The sequence below is a fragment of the Trichoplusia ni genome, chromosome 2 (genome assembly GCF_003590095.1).
Source record: "Trichoplusia ni isolate ovarian cell line Hi5 chromosome 2, tn1, whole genome shotgun sequence".
Taxonomy (NCBI): Eukaryota; Metazoa; Arthropoda; class Insecta; order Lepidoptera; family Noctuidae; genus Trichoplusia; species Trichoplusia ni.
The window spans coordinates 2914536-2939188 of NC_039479.1; the positions used below are offsets into that span (position 1 = coordinate 2914536).

The window sequence follows — 24653 nt, forward strand, 5'->3', positions numbered from 1 at the left end:
CGGAGCTAAAATGTAATGGCTACTATTGCAGTCTGAAATTGCAATGTCAGCAAGCTTTTATGTTTTACGTAATTGCAATTTTTACATTTGTCAGTTTTAAGAGCACTTTAGTAATTTGATAATAACTACAGATGACAATAATATATTTAAGTCTAGTACCCATTTGGGATTAAAAGGGGGAGATATCTTTCTTGTTGACAAAGTTCTTCAAAATTTTCTGGGGAGTTTCAGAATTAGTAATTTGTAAGTTAAAAACAATAAACGAAGCTTGATACATTGTTATTTCTGTCGAAAATTCATTCATGTATGCTTCAGTTATTTGCTCACATAAAGAAACTGTCATGATCTACATCTTCCAAGGCTTAGCTGACCTTACCTCGTTCTCTATAAGGCCTTTCCTGGATTGTCTGAGTTTCTTGAGGAACCCAAACACATCAAAGCAGTCTTCTTCCTCAGCCAGCTCAAGATTTGCATCGATGGCGAGATATACACCTGATCTGCCACCGCCATCACTGTTCGGGACAAAATTCTTAGTTTTAAACTCAATACGAACATTAAAATGGGATAATTTATCATGTGAGGTTTTCAGGAGACGAATATTTTGGGACTTTTAAAGGGTAAATGATGTTGAGGAAATAAAAATGTATATAAAAACAGCGAGCTTATCAGGTATCTGTGGTGAAGGGTGAGCTATACGGGGTGCTGTTGTCTATACGATAGATGTATTTTGCGTCGTCCAAAAAGTGATAATGAATAAAATAAATTTTGATTTAGATCTGTATGGTAAAACCTATCCCTATACTAAACTACTAAAGCATGTAACTTCGGTAGGAACGAGACAAGAGTTTCAAGAAATTTAGACCGTGTTGAACTTAATTAGTGGTGCAAAAAAGATACGACTGATAGATGCGCCTTATTAATTTCACATTTTTATTCAGTCAGACCCACAGAAAACTATGTAAAATAAAATGTGTTTTATTAATATAACGTGTTTCGAATGTCAGTAAAATCAAAGGCGAGGCAGAGAAACAAATAGAAAAGCTTTAGTTTAATCAAATACTGTCTGCGACGTTATTTGCTCTCAGTACACAATGTACTGTAAATAAACTTAACATGCAGAAAGGAGTATTTACTAGAAACATTTTTATTCAGAGAATGTAAACGGAATGTGTTCAAAGGAAGCCCTTAAGTAAAATTCAAATGTTGTGCACTCTAAGTAAAAGATTTTCAAAAGACTTAGCGTATACACTCATTTTACTATTTTATAATATGTTTACTATGAAAATCGGGTGAGAGCGAGTCAAACTTGCATACAAAGACTTATGAACCAAAAATATGTTTGCTGGAGCCTTTTAAATGTTTATGTGAATCTGTATTTTTATTTATTGTTGTTTGTTATAGTAGCAACAGAAATGTATTATCTCTGAGCAACAGCCTTACTATCACGGCTGGACATCGGAGCCTTCGTAATAAGATCTTCGTTGAATTTTTCTTTTTTTTTTAAGAACGGATCTAGGTTACTCTTGGATCAGATCATATGTAGATAATAACTTATTGCTAGAACTAAAAAACAAAGCAAAACCGGTGACGACTTGCTAAACATCAGCGTAATAAAATTAATTACAAGTTTGGAAGCTTTAATCGCCGATCTGCCCGATCTACTTTGAGCTTAGTACCCAACAGTAGGATACCTATATGCTGGTATTATTATTATTATTCATTTGGAAGATCGTCAATCGGCAACGAAATCCTTGAATCAACTTTTGTACCTGAGTTGATATATTGTTAAGCGTCTACTTTGATAGATAGATTCGAGTCTGCTTCAAAAGTCTAACCAAAAAAACACTCAATATTTTTTTGGTTCTAGCACCACTTATCAAGAACATAAAACATCAATAAAATAGTCTCGTCTGTTCGTCTGAAATAATATAAGTGCATTGAACCTTTTCAGAATCGCGTGCGTCTTCAACGACCTTTTGTCACGGGACAATCAGACAGAGTAGACGACTTACTTTTTAAGGTTTTATTTCTTGCTTTTAAAGAAAGTTAAAATGAGCTAAGTAACTAGTATTCATATTTGAGGAATAAGATCTTTCCATAAAGAAGAAGAAAGCTGTAGTTGGTAGTTCAGAGTAAATTTGCAAATTGAAGATTATTTGTAATCTCGGGAAATGAATATTCTTATATCGTTTGCTCTTTTACAAGGTTAAAGAAGTGTTTTAGCATTCAGATATCACTTCTTGGATGAATTGGACCAAAATTAACTACCTTCTTTCACCATATCATCTTGAGATTTCTTAATTTTATCAGCTCTGCCACCATTACTTAAGCTTCATGCAGGTGTTAAACCGACGTGCAAGACGCCTTTTAATGCTGTCTTGCTTCCAAAACTGTACCAACTTCCCTCCAACTATTGGTGATAGGCCGACATGCCCAAAAGTATTGTCCAAGAATTGTTACTTACTTGCAGTGCACGACCATGGGTCCAGCTGCGGGGTTCGTGGCGAGCCTCCTGCCGACAACGGCGCGCACACGCCGTCTGAACTCCAACAGCGCGTTGCTGAACGGGCACGTGTGAGAATGCCACTGGGTGTAGTGGAACTGCAGGATGAAGCGCTCTTCGACCACCACCTGGTGGAAAATATACCTTCAGGATCACTTATTTCTATGATTTCTTGAGCGTGGGCTAGTTATTCTCAGAAATGTTTTGACCCTATTTGAATTTCGCTGGAGTATTAAAAATAATAGGAGGATAAAGAAAATGACTTTTTACGCCAGATCAGAACGTCATTGCTAAGGAATATTGTGTTTAGCATATTGCTAATGTTGAGAAAATCCAGAAGAAGGACAGAAAGAATGCCAGTTCTGAATTTGTTTTGACTATGCGTTTTGACAGATTTTGATTACGCTCATAAAATCGTACTCCCCTGCCGTCGCGCATTACAGTTAATTCCATGGGATTGTGACGTTTTAACGAGGTTCACAAAGGTTTATGTCCTCATATTCAAGATTTATAATAAAGAACAAGACAAGCGTGGCTTTATAGCGAGTTAGATAGCTGAGAGCTTTAAGTGCGTAATTTAAATGCTTGATCAAGAAGTACATCTGAAAGTTGTAAGGTGGCAGCTGTAGAAAGAGTCAATACTCTATGCCATGTATAGTGCGTCTCCCTTTTACAATTTCGACAGTCTTATTTTAGGGCTATCACGGTCTTATGACTTGTTCTATGACTTGAATGTTTGTGAAACCCCTCGCAACACAAGACATAAATTCCTGAATACGGGAGTCGCTCTTAAAGTATAAAAAAATAACCAGAACAAAAAGTGAATTTATTTAGAGAGAAATAAAAGAAATTTAATTTTCCCCAGAACAATAGCTATTGAAGAAGATTTAAGTTTCAATATCAAAATTACGTGTCCACAAAAAAAATAACGTTTCATCCCAAACTTTCCTTGACAACATAAATATTTTTTTCATTAATTACATGCCATTCTCAGGAGAATCAACTTTTATTCCGACTGTGATTTTAATTTGTTACAACTGGTACTAAACGAAAGCTTTGTCACAGCGAACGATCATTGTTTACCAAGTTATAATTATTGTACACCAAATATTATGAAACGGTAAACACGTTTTGGTAGAACAATGGATAGCTTTATTATACATGAAATTATTAACAGCCATTTGATGTTGAACAAGTTATATTAGTATATTTTGGTGTTGACGCTTCAGATTTTGGGAAAAACCTCTGAATTTAGGTGTTTAATAAAAAAAAAGTTTTTTTCCACAATTCAGTCTTTTTGATTTTCTGTAAGTATATTATTCTTTCTTCAGTGTCTGTTATATACATTCCGCAAAATTGAATACAACTGTATCTTTTGAATTAATCCATGGGCTACCTTGCATATCTTTTAAAAGTTTATGAAAAATTCAGGAAAGCAAAATATTTTTAACCAAACTGTTTTTGCTCGTTTTAATATATATGGTTTTCATTAGAGTTTCCTAGTCTTGTGTTTTGATAAGTTGAAACCTAAACACGGATAGAACCGCTGGCGAGCTGAATTCAACTTCTCTCGTGAATCCTTTGTAAACAAAGTTCTCGAATATATATCTTACGTTCAAAAATATTCAAAGAATTTTCGCAGGGCTTCCTTTGGTTTCGACGAAAATATTTTTCGTTTATTTTAATTTTAAACGTAGTTCTTCGTAGTATCTCCAGGATCTCAGATTTCTTGTTTTTTAGACTTTAGTGGAATCTTGTTATGTCCTTTATAATTATTAAAAGCTTATTTTTGTACTTTCAGTCTGTTAAAATAAAATTAATTATGAAGAATGTTCTTATTTCCCTAGATGCTCAAAGCTCATTCATATCAACATACTGCGTTAAAAAAACGACACTCGCGCTAAGGAATTAATGCCTGTATCGCAGAGGTTTTACAAACATTCAAATCACAAGCACAAATACACATAGATTCAGAATAAGTTTTTGTGGATCACACAAACGCTTGCCCTACTCAGGGACCGCGGCTCGCTGTGCACGGTGGGTTTAAGTGAAACACATTTCATTTTCTCGACTTTTTGATTAGCGACTCATTGACTCGCTTAACCTTTTTTCTCTCTCTTATGGCGGGGGAATCCTCATCAACCCCTGCCCTCTTAGGGGAGAGGACGGGTAGTGTCAGACTCTTTCTCACTGAACGTAACCGGGTGACGTCAGTCGCGTTTGGTACCGGCACGTGGAGTTACATGGTATTACTACACAGTGTGACTCGCTTAACCTAAGTTCTGCTCTTAATCTAGATCTACTCACGCTCTTTTCACTTTTGTAGAGCCTGAAGGTTCGTATGTGGAAGTTGGCGAGTTCCTCCTCCTGCACGATGCCGACGCTGATGTCTCCGTATGTCTCGTCCTTGTCTTTGTTCGGCGGCCAGTATTGGACGCACATGACCTAGATCAACAATAAATAAGTGGTTATAAGTTTGTGATACTAAGAAGTACATAATAGTGATACTCAGTAACTACTATTAGACTGGGTGAGACGGCTATAACCAAACTGCTGAACTGTATTTCAAATGTGAGTAGAATAAGCAAAAATATTACGATAAATGATAACACGATAAATGTTTAGTTTAGTGTCCGTAGATTTTATATCTAATATCAATATTAGTAGTTTTGTTTAGCAACATTTTTCATTGAGGATTTGAGAGAATATACGCAAATGCTGCAAATACTAGCAGGTCCAACAAAATACTACTCAGAGTGATTTGAAACGGACATTCTTTATCCAAATGAGAAAGAACAGTTTTCACCATATTACAAAGTTAGGAATACCAAAAAATCCCTGTAAATTACAATATCTAAATCCAAGTACATAAAATCAGAAGTTTGGTAATCTTGAGAAATCAAAGTAGAGCTAAGAGCGCTTATAGTTTGATCACTTTATGATTTGTTGAGACGGTTGCTCTTCAGGGAGAGAACTTGGAGAAGTTTTTCTACAGTTAGGGTTGTATTTGGGTTTGATGCTTGTTATATACCGGTAAAACTAGGAGGTTAGAGGATATTGTAATAGGCAAAGAGAAATAAAGCCACATATATTTTTGTTGAGCGAGAGGGCTGGCAGGAGCTGGATGCGAGCAGCTGAAGATAGATCTAGATGGCGTGCAATCGGAGGCTTAGTCCAGCAGTGGACGAATATGGGCTGATGATCATGATGATGATGATGATATTTTAGTTTATTAAGTGTGAAAGTTTGAATTTTTTTCGTACGTTTCCACTCTTCACACCGTGTTTTATATTTTTGTTACTTTTCGTTAAAGAAATAAATTATCAGGAAAAGATATATATATCAGACTATATATCATTCACAGTTTGTGACATGACCTGGTGGCGAAAGACAAACTAACAGACAGAAGGCAGACAGCGGACAGCCTTACTAATAGGGTTTCATTTTCAAACTTTAGGACCCGAAAATAAATGTCACCAAAGACCATTCCTTCCCGATTTGGGAAAACGTCACAAAGTCGTTTGTCTGTTTGTTATTCAAACTAATTATTCACAACGTTGCCGAGAGTGTGGTCCGGTTAATTAATAATTAATGTCGCATTAGACAGATCTGTTGTTAAGTGTTTCTGAGTAGGATTCCGTGTAAGCAAATAGCGGACTTGATTAGGGTAGATTGAATTTGTAGATACTTCTTGGACTTTTATGTCAAAGTCTGATGAGATGGGAATTTTAATGAGGTCATATTAATGGACGGTAAATTAATTTGTCGTGACTGTCATATTGTACTTTAGGCGACATAGCCAGCGGTAAGTTTTAAGAAGCTAACGTATTTTTTACAGTAACTAGGTGCCACGTCATCGCGTCACGTTTCAAACTCCGGTTAGGTTAAAAATATTTGGGCAATCCTGATAAATACGTGGTATAATCCTGATTAAGGGCTTTTAAATAAGCTAATGTCTCTTATACGAGCATACTTTTACGATAGGTATATTTTACACTGGTTCAATTTCCTTGATGTTTCTCAGGAAGATATATATAAAGAAAAATCATGGCGTACATTGTGAGTGGTTATACTATTTTGTGGAAGAAATTGATGGTGACAATTATCTTTGCCATCTACAGCACTCTGTAAATCTATGTTTACAAATATAAGCCATTTTCTGAGGTAAGTTTCCAATTTTCCCTAAAATCATTGATTTAAATCCAACATCCTACATTTTACAAGTTCATTCATTTACTGACTACAAATGCTAAAGAATTTTTGCAATAAAAAACTTCCTTTCCTCTATAATAATGTAACATTTGACGTACTTCCTCATAAACTTGTGTATGCCTAAATGTTTTACATATTTTTCGGGAATGATGAACGATGTAAATGTAGGGGTCACGGAGCGCAGAAATTTGTTACGTTGGCGTCAAGTTTCTTTATGCCATTAGAACCAGTCAACAGAGGTGCTCAACATTTCATTTGATGAAGTATGAAATGGAGAATTTGTAGAGGATTTTCTGACTTTATGGAAATAGGATGGTAGCAATTTGTACTATTGGACGTTTTGCCAAAATAGAGACTTCGAGGTACCCTTTCTAGATTGACAGTCAACGGTCGTAAAAAAACTAATATTTTAAGAATGGTAAAACCTCATGTCTGAATCCAAGATTATTTTTCCAAAAACCAAGTAAAATTTATACAATGGGTAACATCGATAAATAACGCATAAAAAATTGTTTCGGAAATTCACGTGTCTTGGATCAGCCTCCTTGGAGCACTCTTTTTTGACGTGGTTTCTGGTATCTTACCTTAATGAAATCGAAGGTCTTGGTGAGCATGACGATGGCAGCCGCCCGCTCCTGCCAGATCATGCGCCAGAAGTCGACCACTGTATCTTCCGTTGGACCCTGGGTTACTATGTATGCGTTTGGTTTTAATATACTCTGTGGACAAATGTGTATCAAGTTAAATCGGCATTATTATAGGATAAGCAATTGATTCATGGCGATAAACAAGTGTTTCCAACTCAATAGATTAAAAAAATGCGATTCAGAATCGCACAGGAACGGTTCCGTATTGAATATTCAAGATTACAAATAAAAATCATGTCATGTTTGTTTGTAATAGCCATTATTTTTTGTCGCAAAATATATCTTAATTATTTTAATAACCAACTATCAAGGCTTATGAAACAAAAGGTGGGATAGACAGCGACAGTGAAGATAATAGATTTCTGCTCTACACTTAGTTTATTTCTAAGATTCATCAACACTTAATTACATTATATACTTAAACAAAACAGATTATATACTTGCGCAACAAATAATTAAAGGTGAATACATCATGAACATAAACAGAGAAAACTTAAAAAGTGGTACGGATAACGATACCCTTATAAGCGAGAAGATATTATTCATGCTCCGTTGAGTTCAATATTTTTATTTTTTCCAATAAACAAGTCCTACATCATTTGAAAGATAAAATATTGCTAGTGGGACAAAAAAAATTGCACGTATATTACGTCATAGTTGCCAATATACTAGCTTACGTATATAGCAATTTAAGACCTATATCTAGTAGTATCTAGCCATTTCATTGGAATAACGATATTATCATAAATTGCCTTTTGGATTGGCTGTTCAAAATTTACCAGGAATACGTGATAGCGAACTAAACTAAAATGCTAATCACACGATAATTGCATTTGAAACCACAGGACCAATGGCGCAAATGAACGTATATGCACCTAGCTATATTGTATATAAACCTATACCGTAGAATTAGGTGAATAGGACTGGTTGGGTAAACACATTACAAAGAACGTATTTCGTGAGGGATGTGCTACTCGTTACCTTTTTATTAATGGCTCGTGTCGCGGGCATTACACAGATATTCAAGTCACATGCACAAAGAAATCAGACTCAGAACAAGCATTTGTAGATCACACAAATGCTTGTCCCATGGGAACGACACTCCGACACGTCGCGCACAGTGGTGGTGGCGTGGTGACCACCACAACTCTGACCTTGTCTTGATCCGCGATTCTTATTTACCTCGTTTGATCGCAAAACAGAAACACAGCTTTTTATTGGAATGCACGTCATTCCAATAAAAAGGCTAACAGCGGTACTGAGACTGCGTTGGCTATCAAATGTGACTTTTACGGCTACATAACGTTTAATGGACTCCATCTGCTCATGTTGGGTGACGTAAGCGGATATTAATGCCACCGAACACATATCAGATTCAATAATGACAAAAAGAGTTATTCGATATCTATGACGAATAAGAATGATGACTTTTGGGCATTGGAAAATACGAGTTTTTTTATGTTACATCTTAATTGCCGATACTAAGAAAAGTAAAATAAATCGCTTAGTAACATATCGTTACATAATAGATATTTACTAAAGTTAATTGATCCATTTCCTACACCATATTATCTTGTCCTTTGATCCGCAAAAGAGGTAATACTGCTCTTCAAAATATACTGAGAATTTAATATTACTAGGATAAGTTCCAGTAATATTAATATCGTAGAACCCAACAAGGATGTCTAATAAGCTCCGCCTGGCTTAAGCTGTCGGCGACTACAAGAAGTGCATTTATCAAAGACTTACCCGGCTTTTAATTTCGTAAAAAACGCCGCCTCTAAAGAATATCGTCCGATAAAATACGTGAAATTTAATATTACTCTTTAACTTCAATAAAAATCTTTAATAAGCTTTAATGGTTTTAATTAAATGTGTCGAAAAGAGGAGATTATTAAGTTAATTATATTAATTTGGAGGAAGGAAAATATGGTTACCAACATTGTAAAGGTGAAGTCCTCAACCCAAAAGTGACCAAACATGGTGATTACGACACAATTGTGTTTTTTCGTCTGTTAAATTAAATTACGCGAGAATACCACTTACTCACGCTTGCCTAAGTGAAAAACTTATTTCACTTATCTTTTAAAGGAAAAACTGAAACTTAACCCAAGATTTTGCAGAATTAAGCGGGAAAATATGCAAGTTCTACCAGTATATTCTCAACAATTTACTGCTACATTTCCTCGTTAATAGTGGCACCAACGTCTACCTAAAAGCAGGTACTTGCAGGTACTAAAAGTGTGCATTACATTTTACTCTTTACGCTTTTGTACAGTACCTGTCTCTTTTACCTTATATTTGTTTCGCCTAGGTTTTTTTAAAGCTCTACTTTCGTAGCAGTTCACTTACAATTTCATCCCAAACAAAATGTACCTAATACTAAAAACCTACCTAGTACATTAAGGTACCCTTTTTGTAACAAAATTAGGTCATTCGATACTTTTATCAGGAATGTTAGAACCGATTTCAATTCTAGAGGACATACAAGTTGAATTTTTTTGGTCCTTCAGACCCATTCACTTTCTGATTCGGGTCTTTTCGTCCGCACACATTGGAACCAACAATTCGTGTAGTCATTACGTGTGCACGTGACTGAATTTGTGATAGCCTCCAAACCCTCTTATAAAACGGTGAATTCAGACGATTGTTACTTTGGATCCTTTATATTATGGACTGGAGTATCGGACATTTCCAAAACTGCTTGACTACTATGAATCGATTCGGATATACTGCACATTGGGTCAGTTGATTCAAGATTAGTAGAGCATCATTGAACTGCTCTAGAAAAAAAAAACAACAGCTTTCGCACCGCATGTATCAAGACATAAAACTTTTTTCATTTTACTTAAACCTAACTGGGTCCGCTGCTTACTCGGCTAGATTTCAATCTAGTTAATTTATAATGTACCTCCTAGTCTATTACCGATGCATTTGATACTGCCAAATGATTATGAATATCGATCCCTTTGTCACGTAATTATGCTTTAATGATACGTAATTAATTTGGGATAGACATGTAATTAATATTATAATAACAAAGCAGGAGACTTCGTAACTTAATTGAAGGCTGTTGTTTGAAGATAAGGTTTAGTAAAGCCTTAATTTAAGGTATACATTTTTTTACGTATTACCTTAGTATAGAAAACTCGTTACTACGTTAGAATAAAGGATATGGATTTGATATATAATATAATATATCCTGGGACAAGTCATACACGGTTATCTGATCCCAAGCTAAGCAGAGCTTGTGTTATGGTAACCAGACAGCTGATAAACTTACTTATAATATATTTCTAAATACATAAATATTATAGATAAATTACACCCAGACACCAGAACAAATGATCATGCTCATTACACAAGATTTGTCCTGGGCGGGAATCGAACCCACGACCTCCGGTATAGCAGTCAGGGTCGCTAACCACTAGACCAACAGGCCCGTCGCCTATGATAGCCTTGCAAGGTTTATTTGCTTTAAATTTGACTGTAAAATTGAATTTATAATCATTTACATAAATTAGTAATACATTTATATGGTAGTACATAATTTGTACATAATTTTGCATCATATCGATGTTATAATTTTAGTGCAAGTAAACTGCACTGTAGGCATGGAAACTGGTGAACTTGAAACCGTGGTACTAATGTAGTTGTTCTGTTCAAAAGTGTACTACATATACTGTTTATTGTATATTGCAATATTACTTTCCTTGTGCACAGTAGTTTATTCAATAAAGTTCGAAATTCTCTTAAAAACAAATGTGAGGAAGCGAGCGCTCATTTGTAGTCAGACAGTATGTTTTAGGCTTGATTTATCTTCGTGCGACTTGTAAGTATAAGGCAGTTTTTTTCAATCAAACAAGTTGTTTAATTTTTTCTAAAATTACGAAAGGTACTAGTCTGTCTTAAACTAAAATGAGCGCTCGTCCTTAATTTTACTATAACATTTTGTTCTATTTTATATGTGTGGAACACTTGTTAAACAAACGATGCATAAAAAGTATATAAAAATGAAAAATCACACTTAAGAACATGCAAATAAGACAGTATTTTCCATACTCACATCTATATAGGAAGCGTTAATGTAGTCGGAGTCTGGCTCTCGATCCACCGTCTCTAGCACCACTCTGTTGTAGTCATCTGAGGGCAGAATACGTAATGAGTGGAACTGTTATCTCGAATACAAGAGTATGTTCAATGTCTCTACATATTTCAACAACGATTTTTGCTGTAGAAAGTTGAGAGTGTATTTTGTGAACCGTCTTTAAAGATGACGAGTTTTGGTCCTTTGGTTCGCAGAAGGACCAGTATTTTTATAACGCTTTATGAAATAGGGTGTTGTTATTTTTGGGTATATTATTAAAGATGATTAAAACTAATTTTAAAAACCTGTGTCTTGAATATGTTGAATGCCTGGTCCACTTAATAATCATTTTGAGTTGCCTCTCACTTAAAAGAAATCATTGTGAAATCATGAATAAATAAAATGTCAATAATTGGTAAAATTAATTGAACTTCTGAACAACTATAAGTAAAAACTTAAACAAAAAAAGATAATATTTCCACTAAAGAGAACCTTAATAGTTGGAAACTTACTATCAAAACTAAGAGCTCCAGAGAGCGTAACATTAACTTAACAAATTGGTCTCAACGTATACAGTCATGAACCAAGTAAATTATTACTTAATCCATTCATTAGTTAGGATTTCATGTTAAATTCGCATACATCACTTCCGGTTTCAAAATCAAATGTTTGGGAATGGTGTCAGTAAATCAATTCAAATGATGTGACTAATGTATTAGTTGGAACTATTTCATCCTCGTTATAATGATTAATTGAATTTGAAATCCATTAATATATTTAGTTATTTACAATAGTATCGTTTCTAATAATGTATTGTTGTATATTGATATTTTTTTTTTACATTAACAACCTTAGAGGGATTATAAATAATTCATCTTTTTAACCGGGGAATGTACATTAACCTATAAGCTGATTTCCCAAGGATCGCCATTAAAAGAATAAATAAAAATATATGGCAGTTGAAAATCAAAAGAAAAAAAACTATGCATAAACGTGATAATAATCTAAGTTCCAATATAAACCAGTACAACCCGCAAAAAATAATATCTTCAACATCCTTAAAGCAACCATGAGCAAAAGGACCGAAGGACCAAATAACAATCTTGTTAGTATAAACGGGAAGTTTAGATTCTACATAGGAAGTCTTGTCTCGAACGATACCAGACAAAGCTGGGCTAACGAGTGTTACTCACCATAACTCCGAGGATCTAAAGATCTTATTGTGGTAACAGATACATTGTGTGATAAGATAGGGAATGATAGGGATGGTGCTTTGGTGGTGTTGAATCAGGACTAATACGGTTAGAAGAATTTTTGTGGTAAAAAGAAGATTTTTTTTCAATCAATGCCATCTCGCCATTTTTAAAGTGTATCATTTTGATATTTGAGACAACTTTCGCCAAGTTATGTTTATGCAAACATAATTTATATGTATAATATATGCTGATGTATTTTGAAAAGAGTAACTTATGGAGTTTCGTGCCGGTTCTTATCCAGAGGAATTACATTTTGGAACCGTGCATTGAGAGTCATTACAGTAACATTTTAAGATTGCTTGGAGAAAGGCCTATTTGAAACAACTACTTTTAATTTTGACTGTAGTTCAAAGTTTGGTAGTAGATAAAACTAAGCTAGTTTCTGAAGGTTTGTTCAACAGAAAAAATCGTTAGGTATCGATCAAACTTGATGCCAATCGCTATGATTAAATGTTAGTCTTTTTGCCGAACCAATCAATGTATTAATCAGTAGTTTGCCTACAGATAAAATTGACTTCCAATTCAGAAACGAGGGGACAAAAGAAGAATCTGACCTCAATAAATTCAAATGTAGATAAATAGCTTTGTCTCTTACATGTACAAAGAAATAACTGAACGATTTTTTTAAACGACTCCTGCGTTAAGGAGTTTAATCCTTGTCTCGCGGGGTGGTTTCACAAACATACAATTCACATTCACAAAGATACCCAGCCTCAGAACAAGCAGTCGTGGATCACACAGACGCCTGTCCTAAGCGGGGTAAAACCCTTGACACGTGGCGCACAGTGGGTCTTGGCGTAATGACCTCAAGTGACCTCAACCAGTTGGCTATCCGTGCAGTCAATATTTATGAAGTAATAAAACAGTAATAAAGAAATCAATTTTGTGTTAGAATTTTTTCTCATGATTAATATTTTATGAAGGAGGAGGAGGAGCTCGTGGCTAAGCTTTAACCGCTTCTCCATCTTTCTCTTTATAAGTGAGTCGATCACAGGTTCTGCTGTGCTTGACGCGGTTGGTCCGTAGATGGGTGACCATCTTTGTCATAACGAGTTTCTCCGTGTTTCGGAAGGCACGTTAAATTGTGGGTCCCGGCTGTTATTCCTACATCTTTGACAGTCGTTACAGGTAGTCAGAAGCTTGAAAAGTATGACAACCAGTCTAACCAAGGGGTATGGTTTTGCCCAGGTAACTGGGTTGAGGAGGTCAGATAGGCAGTCGCTCCTTGTAAAACACTGGTACTTAGCTGAAACCGGTTGGACTGGAAGCCGACCCCAACATGGTTGGGAAAAGGCTAGGCCGATGATGATGATTAATACTTGATGAAAGTGTATTGCAATTAAAAGCAGAAGAACCCATATTCCCTATCCAATTTGCTTTCTATCGTATTGCAACATAGGAACAGTTGTTTCAAGTGTCACAATTGTTTCCGCGACTCCAAAGTTTCTATTATGTTGCCGACAAATCGTTGATGTCGATACAGATTGAACGCTGACAACACAATTGCTTCTGTTTGGTATGTCAGTAAGCGGTAATGGATGTCTGATTTCTGAATGATATTAAGTGATCGGCTATCGGTAAGATTGAATTTCAGTTCATAGATCATAAATATACGATGAAATTAGAGATTAGGCTGGCTAAAAATAAGGCTTAAAATTGTTTGAATTGTTTTTTTTTTCTTAAGGCTTAATATTAGTTTTTCATAGCCATGTTTATTAACATACGATAAAATATAGATGAGAATAGAGGATGTATTAAAAATGTTGTTGAATAACAACTTAAATGTTTTGCTTTCAGTTTTAGTATGGCTGTTGAATAATAAACTATGAATATTTAGCTTCGGTGATAGAAAATTATGTTGACAAAATTGAATGGATATCAAATTGTTTTAATTTAACAGCAGAAGTGCGAACAGATGAAGCGATTTATATTTTATATGATTGTCATTAATTTGAACAGATTATAGCAATTTGTATCATTATAAAATTACATACAAAGAGATACTCTATAAAACAAACAGTCTTAATACCTACTCAAGTTTAAAAAAATTACCTCAACAAAGACCAAGTAAAAACATTAGGACCAGTTCTCGATTACTCTCGGCTTTCATAAAAAACGATTCCAAAAACGAGTATTATAACAAAGTTTTAATATCACAAACGGCTTTGGTCGCTTTTGTTAGGACCGAAATCTATGTTTAATATGTTCAGGCAAAAAAACTTATCTTTTTTGTCTAACAAACTTTATGCTGAAAATTAAATCACACTTTGTGGTATATTGAAACTAGATGATACACCCGTAAGACACACTTGCAAGCTTTTTTTGACATTTTTTTTCACTTGATTTTTTTAATATTAAAAAAGAGTGGCGTATCTCCTGCAGTAGAAAAATTACTTACATTCTAAGACTTTAGGACTTTTTTAAGCCTAAAGCTCAATTAAATAACTCTAATTCTTTGTCTAATATAAGAAGTTTCTATTGCCGAAAATTGATACATTAAATGCACATAATATTACAACTTCATTTCATCTAAATACCACATTTAATCCTGAACCCGTATAATTACGATGTTTGCAATAGTAAATCGTAATTCAAATCCAGTTCATATTCAATAGCTAATTATTTGGTCCTTTGTGCCGAATCATGTTGCGGTCAACGATGTCATGACTATGAAAACCTCATTAATCTGAGTAATATGGATGCAGAATTATTTTCATTTGCAGGAAATGTAATCAAAGATTTATAATGAATTAATTTTATATTAATAGTTTAATGAGATAATTAAAAAATTATTAGTACAATAAGTTGTGAATTATGCTGGCGTCTAGTCATATTTGTACTTATATAAACCTCTCGTGTCACAATATATAATTAAAAAAAACGGTACTTACAAGGTATGACTTTTTGATTTTGATTTTTATGTGAATTTGTTTTCTTTGTCGCGTGTCGACACGAATGTGTTTCCACTTTGACCGCCGTCTGAAACAGAAGAGTGTACATTAGCTTAAAGTAATTAAAAAACTGCAAAAATGATGATAACACAAAAAAAAATATGAAAGGTTTTTACATTCCGTCCTAAGTAAGTAAAAATCCAAGCGTTTGTTTGTTCTGTTATGCTGTGTCAAAACTTAAAAAATGGAAGAGAATCTTATACTGAAAAACACTCTATTGAAAATGTAAACTTGATTTACTTTATTAATATAAAAAAGATCACTAAATAGGTCTTCTTTAGTGCTACAACCCTAACTAGCATGACTTCACTTCGCTAAATCTTATTTTAATTATTTTAAGAACACGCGAAGTATTTAATACCTGTTTTACGGCCGGACAAATGTAATGAAATACATTTCTCGTTTTTTCACTCCATATCAGTAGTGTTATTTGAAAGCTTGTAAGGGCTAAGGGCAGATAGCGTCGGGACCGACGTCAGCAAAATGTTTTTATTCTCTAATCGATGTTATCTCTCCCCCAACGTACAGCCCGCAATAGAAGCGGTTAATACGAGCCGGTTGCCAGTTATGCCGAAATTCCAGTTATTCAGTGATGGGTGGGAATTGGCGTTTAGTAGGAGAAATTGGCAGGAGAAAAAGGGGAGGCCCATGCCCAGCAGTGGGAGGACAAAGGCTGTCGACGATGATGAGGATGATGATGTTTTAACTATATCAGGTGTCATGCCTGTTTTGTTGCTTTAAAGGAAAACAATAGTATAATTATTTATTTGCTTAAAATATAAGTACATAGAGTTGGTCGGTATAAATTAGTGCCAGAATACATTTTGTCCTTGAGTAGATCATTGAATTTTTGATTATGGATACTTGTTTTGAAAATCGAATGGTGTTAATCGACTTCTTTTGCTGACCGTATGTGTCGCTAACAAAGTGAATAAAAAGCGAAAACTTGACGTCCGGGTCCCTTCGCGTCCCAGCTTTGATAAAGTTCACGGAACTTTTGGTTTTTTGCTATTTTTAACGGCAGACAGCCTTTTTGACGGGCATCGGGAATAGCGGGAAAAGGCAAGTTTTTTAGAAATTTGTTTTGGTAAAAAAACATTGACATATTTCGCAGGTCACGCGTGTCTTTTTGGGATTGACCGGTTGTTCAATCAATATAATGTATATTTTTAATTATAACCGAAAGAACTTATAGATAGAAATTGTAGTAATAAAATAGAGACGATGCTTTCATAACTTAGACTGTATCCCATGCATGTATATACTCTTTCCAGATGACAGACATAGATTTGGAAACATAAGGTAATGTTTCCAACAAACGATGACGAAGGTATTCGTTATAGTCTAAGATCAGTGCTAATGATTGTAGAAAAGGCAATTCTGACTAAAATCTCCCTATCACTCAGAGCTGCAAGTTTTCCAAACAATTCGGGCATTTTTTTTCTTTTAATTTCACCCGCATTTATGAATTTAAAATCTTGTTTCGTGCGTTTACTTATCCGAACGAATTGTTGCAGAACGCAGGTATACAACCTCACACATTACGCACACTGGGTTTCACGTGGTGATCTTATACCACTTTCCTATCCGTACATTTGCATATATCCATAATCCGAATGAGCGTACATAGTTAAAAGTGTGCGATAACTGTCATAACTTAATCTGACAATTTCACGTTCAAGTTCTGAAATGTGATAAAGTATTGAAGTTCTATCAAAGTCCTGAAAGCAGTTTGTTTGTCTTAAAGCAAAGATGCCGGTTAATCAGGGGAAGCTTTGTTGCATTTTCCTTCACGGAAGTTTTCAGTAGTAAGAAGTTTTGTAATAACTTCGATTAAGTATAACAAAGGCTTGGAAAACAAACAAACACTTTGTATTAATTACAGTTTGGGCGATTTATAAAGCACCTTGTAATTTGATTATGCTTGTTATTTGTCTGTTTTATGGAAGTCTATAGTACTCTTGTTTGTACTGGATAATTTACAGCTTAGGGCAGGTTGAGAGTTCACGAGAGGCATAATATAGTCCTTATAAGAAATTAACAAGTTGTCCCTGTCATTTTGCTTGCGTATTACAGTAAATTGTATCGATGTTTAGGATATAAAAATTAAAAATAATAATATTGAGAATAAAAGATTAACATTCTTGAAATTCTTAGACGCTGTATGCAGTTTTTCAGTGGCACTGCACTAAGTTAATATAAAGCGGAATGTTAAGTTTAAGCGTCGCCTTAAGTGACCTATTTATTTTGCTATACAGCACTATGCGATGGATGAACAAAGCAATCAATTTAATCAAATAACCAAAAGATTTCGAGCCGAACTTACAACACTGAGGGCTCCGTATTTATAGGTAAAAGAAAACAAATCGTTTGGAAGACAAATAAGTTCGCCATCTGTTTAAATTTCAACTGTCCAGCTATCAAGATTCATAAGATGAAGCCTCGTAACACACAAACATACAGCAGTGTCTCAGTTAAAGGCTTCCCTATTCATCCTGTGGCCACGAAACCCTTAAAACTACAACGTTTTACACCAACAAACACATTCACATTTTTATTAAAGATTTTTTTTTATATTGTGATTAAAACTAACTTACTATATAGTATAATATAAGTATATATAAGTATAATATAACATAAACCAAGTTAAGTACAATAAGACAAATAATAACTGCATTCTAGTGAAATGGCTTTGTAGAATCTAGAAGAAAAATAGCTGACGTGTTAATACAATATTTTCAATTGAAAGAAATGTACGAAGAGTTTCTTCAATTATTAACTTAAAACAATATTTCATACAAATGCTGTGAAGAATTTCAGGTACTTTATAACTGCCTTCGGGGATACGTTTATAGAAAGAAAAGAAAACAAGCAAAGAAATATTGTTTGTATTTCTTTTTCGTACTCAATCTTTATATTACGTTGGAAAATCGGATTACACCGGTTTAACTTTTTAATCTATTTCGTGGACCTGAACTATGATTCAATTTAGCTAGTTTATTGTTCACGTTTCCATTTTTGAAGTACGTGTGAAGTTGAAATAAATGTAGTTATAACTGTTATAAGCTTTCTGGATCAATTCTTGTCACAATTTTTAGTATCGTGCCCAAGGGTAAATTAGAATCCTATCACTGAGGCTTCGCTATCAGCCAGTCTGACAATAACCTGTATCTCATGAACAGTTATATCTAGACAGCTGAAATTGATGATTTACTTCTTTAGAAGCTATAACAAAAAATAAAAATCAGGATATTTTGCTCCATATAAATTTTACGAAAAAGTTTGAATCTATTTCAAATAGTCACACGTTATACCGAAAAAAGCTCTGATATACAAATAAAATACCTCTTAGATAAGAATAGTGTCCAAAAACCCTGTTTAATTTAGCGAGTACGTTTTGATGGTGTTTGACACAACCGTCGCCGACCCCCGCATACCTGCCTTTGACGCGGTCGCCGTGAGTGACAAGCCTGCTTTGTTGGAACACCGCTATATTTTATATATTTACAGTGAATGGAATTTAAATAATACAGGTGTTAATTTAATTTTTGATCAGCGGTAGAGCAAAACTGATAATGTACTTGTAGTAATTATATTGTCTTTGTACTCAAGTCTAATTGTCAGGAATAATGTTGACGAGGTTCACTTCCCGGCCGGCCGGCAAAATTGACTGAAAAGACAACATATTTAAAATCGAACTTGACGTAATTATTATGGGATCAAATGAAAGTTATTTCACTTTAAACAAATTCGATTCATCTTGTCCGAAATTCTAAGGCACCAAACCTAAAGAAATGCTGACCGAATTAAGAACGTTGGAGCCAATAAAACATATTATACTTAATTAGAAAATGGGCATTAGTCTCTCTCAAGCAAACTAAATATGGTTAAAGGCGGTGACGCAAAACCTTTTTAAATAAACCTCAAAACAACTTCGCAAGCTTTCCAAATGAGTTTATTATTTTATCTCGGCTATAATCTATGAAGGTTGCCCGGTGTCCTTGAAAGTGGCATGAAGGATATACGGTTATCCGTTTTCCTTATATCCGGGTCTCATGAATGGGGTATTTGCTCTTGACATTACTCTGAACAATGGGAAAGCGATGTTTTTATCTTCAGGTGACTATTAACAACGGATTGGTGAGACTACTAATTTTAGTTTTTGATTTTTTGTGAACGACTCCCGCATGAAAGATCTTAATCCTTGTGAAGCAGGAGTTTTCACAATAAATCAATTCCCATATACAAAGACACCTAGACTAAAGACAAGAATTCGCGGATCACATAAATGCTTAGACAAGCATTTATGTGATCCGTGACGCAGACGCAGGGATCGAAACGCATCACGTGGTGATCGCAAGCACTATACATCGTAAGCTTAATAAAGTATGGATACAATTTAACAATAGAGATTATAATAAACTGGTCGTTACATTGGATTTAGAATGTAATCTTCTCCAATTATATGACTTTTAAATTACGATTGCTTTATGTAGATTATTTTTGGTATACCATGTGATCAACGTAGTATTTACTAAGTTATCTACTATTCTCTCTAAAATTATGGCAAAAGTAAACATATATCACAAGCACCATCTATTCTCCACAAATTGAAACGCAACACGCTTTCTCGCTTCACAATTACAATATCATGATTTTTTTTCCTATTATCTTATCTTTCTATAATATTTCTCTTTTTGCTATTTTAGCAGGTTGTCCACTTCGTAATTTCCTTTGACGAACGCCCACAAATTGTCAATTTAATCATACCCTCGCGCAGTATTTTAAGCTTTAATAAAATTATGATATCGTTTTTACTTTTCTTTACTTAAGGATGGTAATTTTAATTTATGAATAATTCATTTCGTCTGTGAAATAAAGGAATAATAATTTTGTTTAAGATGTGAAATTAACAAATTGATGACTAGGTATAACAATATAATTTTAGCTTTTGATGAACTCACTATTATGTTTCTTTGAAACTAGTATTTAGTTTTTAATGACTTATTACATACTAGCTGTTGCCCGCGACTTCGTCCGCGTAGTTAGAAGATATAAGTTATAATTTATACCTACCTTCTATCTATCTTGTAGGATTCAGTCAGCGTTTGCAATGTAAGCGCAAAAAATGTGTTTTTTTACGACCTCACATTAGAAACCTCAAAAATTGTAGACTATGTGTTATTCTGATGTATAAGCTATATTGTGGTAAAGTTTCATTCAAATCCATTCAGTAGTTTTTACGTGAAAGAGTAACAAACATCCATACATCCATACTTACAAACTTTCGCCTTTATAATATTAGTAGGATTAATTTGACAGGTAAATGATTACGCACGCCTTTTTGCTTCATAGCAGAATTTCAACATACCTACTTAAAATTCCGCAATAATTATCTCATTTATTTTTTCTCAAAGTTATCATTTCGTGCGCCGAAAAACGAAAAAAAAAAATATCATCTAGCGATCCCGGTCTATATGCCCCTTTATCTCAATATCTTCTCTTAATTTCCAAAGAACGTTTATCAATGAACAAAGTAAATACTCAGTGAGTAAGGGGTGGCCAAAAGGCTATTATACTGACTTATTATCTATCTCCTTGGCCCCGTACCAAGAAATAAAGATATCAGAGGTCCTCCCACTAGATCTTGAAACTTTAACTATTCCTAATGTGCGAAGGAGATAGCACTCTACGCTCTGTGTAATGCCGTCTTGCTTCCACAGTTTCAAGTCTAAGTTTAAACGGTTTTGGTAGGTTTACTGGTGTGTTCGCCATTATCTGTGTCAACCCTTGTATTCAATGTTTGCGAGTTTTAAGGAATTTTCTTTTCGGGTTGGGTTCATTGGTTTATACAGTTCGGTTCAACTGCTTTAGTAAAACAAATTCAGTTGAGTGAAATACAAGTTAGATTGTAGGTCTAGAAGAACTATGCAGTTATTTGATTTGGATTATGATAGTTCGTGTTTTCCTGTAATTATCAGCATTTTTATATATTTACTTTGCGTTATCTACTAGTAATACTTGCTTTCTTACGCTCGTTTAGCATATGTATGTGTATTAAGTTTCCTTCACTAGATCTGTGATTCATGCTTGGATATCCTTACTAGGTCAAAATATATTGAAATTCTTCGTACTAGCCTATGTATCCATGAAATCGTCATAATAATCCATAATCCATAGAAAATAAAAGCTGAAAAGACACTGCCTTTAAAGTTTGAAAAATAATTACATTTTATTATTGGGGCGTTACAGTATTCAAAATTGACAAGAAATCGATATTGAAATAGAACAGTTTTAACTGGCTGCCATTTATTAATTCTTTTTTAGATCGACGTTTCCAATTCCAATGCCTTTGTGGGAGATATTCTATAACAGATTGTTAATACGATTTCAACTATCGAGATTTCAAAGCCGTTGCAACTGTCATAGTCATTAGTAGAGTTACTTTCAAGCCCGCGATAGAATTCAATGAAATTTATTTACATACGATTATGTAAATCTTTTTTATTATTTTAAAATCTATAAATTGATGTTATAAAAACAAATGCTTGACTCGCGACTGAACCCCGCCAGGTAATGATTAAGGACTCCGTTTGGGTCCCAAACTAGTTGGGCAATCTCAATATACACGCGAGAGTAAACCGTTACTTCATTTAATAATTCATCTATCATTCATAATTCATAAACACTATTAAAACAAGATTGTTTGAACAATTATATCTGGATTAAATTTTTAAGTTTGCTCTTGTAAAACATTAATTATTTATGCATGCAGAAGAATTACCGTCAAGTAATTGTAGCGCTACTGACAAAAAAGATAAAGGAAAAAAATATTAGAATCATTTTCACGATAATTCCTATAAAAATAACGTTCAAAATGGCCGACAACTTACTTGAAATTCGAGCTTGTATAAAACAGGATATTTTCTCCTTTGGTCGCACAGTTTGGGGAAGTTCTTGAGTTCGACGGGCCGGTCCGGTATCGTCTCCGATATGGAACCATTTTCGTCGGCTGCAAAACAAATATAATTATTAAAAACAATGTAACAAAATATACTTGTCAACAAGTGTTAGTTTACTTCAAAATGCTAGGAGTAATGGCGTTGGAGTTAACGCAGACAAAAGCGTTCCGTATCGTGCCGGAAAATTCGAAATTTGAAAAGAAAGAAAATTGATACAGGCACATAATAACTATTAGAGAAATATAAAATGCGACCTCCTTGTTTTTTATTATACCCTGTGGCATTGATGTCGAAAAACAAAACAAATAACAAATACATTTTTTTTTTATAAATATGTCTGACGGACTAAATTTATATTATTAGATTTAGGGCCGATTTTTCAATCGTCAGATAACTTTTATTTGACGAATAAGTTTGACGTTTTGACAGCTTTTGTATAGAAAATATGTCAAGCGGCCATATTTATTCCTCAGATAAAAGTTATCTGGCGACTCAAAAATCGGGCCTTAGTCAAGCACCTTATTATGTCTGTGACAAATATAGTAGATTTGCTATTAAGAGATACGTAATAGTGATAGAAGTAGAAGTTAGGTACCTGTGTACGTGTTATGTTATTTTTTATTACATAGCATTGTTGCATATTTTGTTTCTAGTCTGTGTAAAAATACAGTATAAAGGAGCAACTACATTAATTTCGTGGTTATCATTGTAGATCCCTTGTCTATTGGGCACGGAATATTGCATGTGATGGACGTTAATCATACTAATAGTTTGCAATATAAAGACGGTTCTTATGACCTTCTAACCTTAAAGGTTCTCATGCTTAAGGTTAGCACGAAGGTTAAAGACGTACTCTAGGCACTAAACCTCGACTACTTTTTTGATAATAGTGTAGTAGAATAAGAACCGAAATAATGAAAACTCGTCAGAAGTGTAATATCTTTACATTCTATCCACAACAATATAATATTTTAAAGAATATTATTTATTAAATATATTGTCTATTTCAATAATATTTAATTTTCATAACTAGCTTAATTATTTTTTACTGATTCCACTTTAAAACGTGACATTAAAAGTATTTTTGTCGATTGTATTTATCTTCGTCCACAACTTTAATTAAGTGTAGATATATCCACTTTGTGAAATTAAGCCGTTTTTGTGGAATACTGTATTTTAGATAAGTTTAGTCGTTAGTGGAACCTGGTTTTGTGCATTTGAAGACAACCGGCTCACAAAGGCACGTGTAATCAGTGACTGCACCCGCATTCGTCTGAATGTGCTTTGAAAGCGCACTGTGAGTGTACTAGCATAATATAGGTAATTAAGTATTTATATATACATGGATATGGAAGGCAGTTAGTGTCAAAAATAATAGAAATGTAAAAGAAAAAAATACGGTCAATAGATTGTCTACACGTGATTTGAATAATTATATGTCACATATATACATTTTACACTTATTTTATACTAAATACAAAACTATTATCTAATCTTCAATGTAATTTCAATTTTTTTAATAATTATTTTTAATGTTAAATAGGAAAATAAAAGTGTTATTATGCGATATTTGCTCTATACCGTGTTTAACCATCAAATAAAACAATTGCGCAATAGCCTGGTGGGTCTTTAACACTAATAATAATTCTCGTACCGTTTCCCGCCAAAAAATCCCCGCCGGCTGTAAATTGCCGTTTCTAATTCGACTTTAGAACGATTGCAATTCTGTTCTTAATTTGAATTCATATTCTAGAGCTCTTGATCGATGGGCGAAATTTTGGGAAGCAGAGAATTAATGGCGTTCATTTAATGACAACGTTTCAAAAGGTAATAAGTTTTAATAAAATATTATTACAACAGTATCTGATCATGTTGTTTTAGGTTTAAAATATAATATTGTAAGCCACACAACTCTTGTTAATGACAAGACGTCCATTTTTTACAAATTGATTAAGTAATCTACTTTAATACCGAGATGCAATTTTGATGCATAGTGTAAAATGCAATTAAGGGACCTATCGTGTATAGGTATACA

The 24653-nt window shown here is 34.0% G+C and overlaps 1 protein-coding gene across 3 annotated transcripts in view; it reads right to left on the bottom strand.

The window, feature by feature from the left end:
* LOC113503491 (receptor-type tyrosine-protein phosphatase kappa) overlaps positions 1-24653 on the bottom strand; it is a 166864-nt gene that overhangs the window by 3611 nt on the left and 138600 nt on the right. For all 3 annotated transcript variants that reach the window (XM_026885500.1, XM_026885516.1, XM_026885508.1), the window contains exons 3-9: positions 22550-22668; positions 15597-15684; positions 11429-11505; positions 7300-7434; positions 4811-4948; positions 2465-2631; positions 377-512 (exon numbers count right to left, since the gene is read on the bottom strand). In XM_026885500.1, coding sequence (XP_026741301.1) covers positions 377-512; positions 2465-2631; positions 4811-4948; positions 7300-7434; positions 11429-11505; positions 15597-15684; positions 22550-22668 — 860 coding nt within the window. The remainder of the gene's footprint in view (positions 1-376; positions 513-2464; positions 2632-4810; positions 4949-7299; positions 7435-11428; positions 11506-15596; positions 15685-22549; positions 22669-24653) is intronic.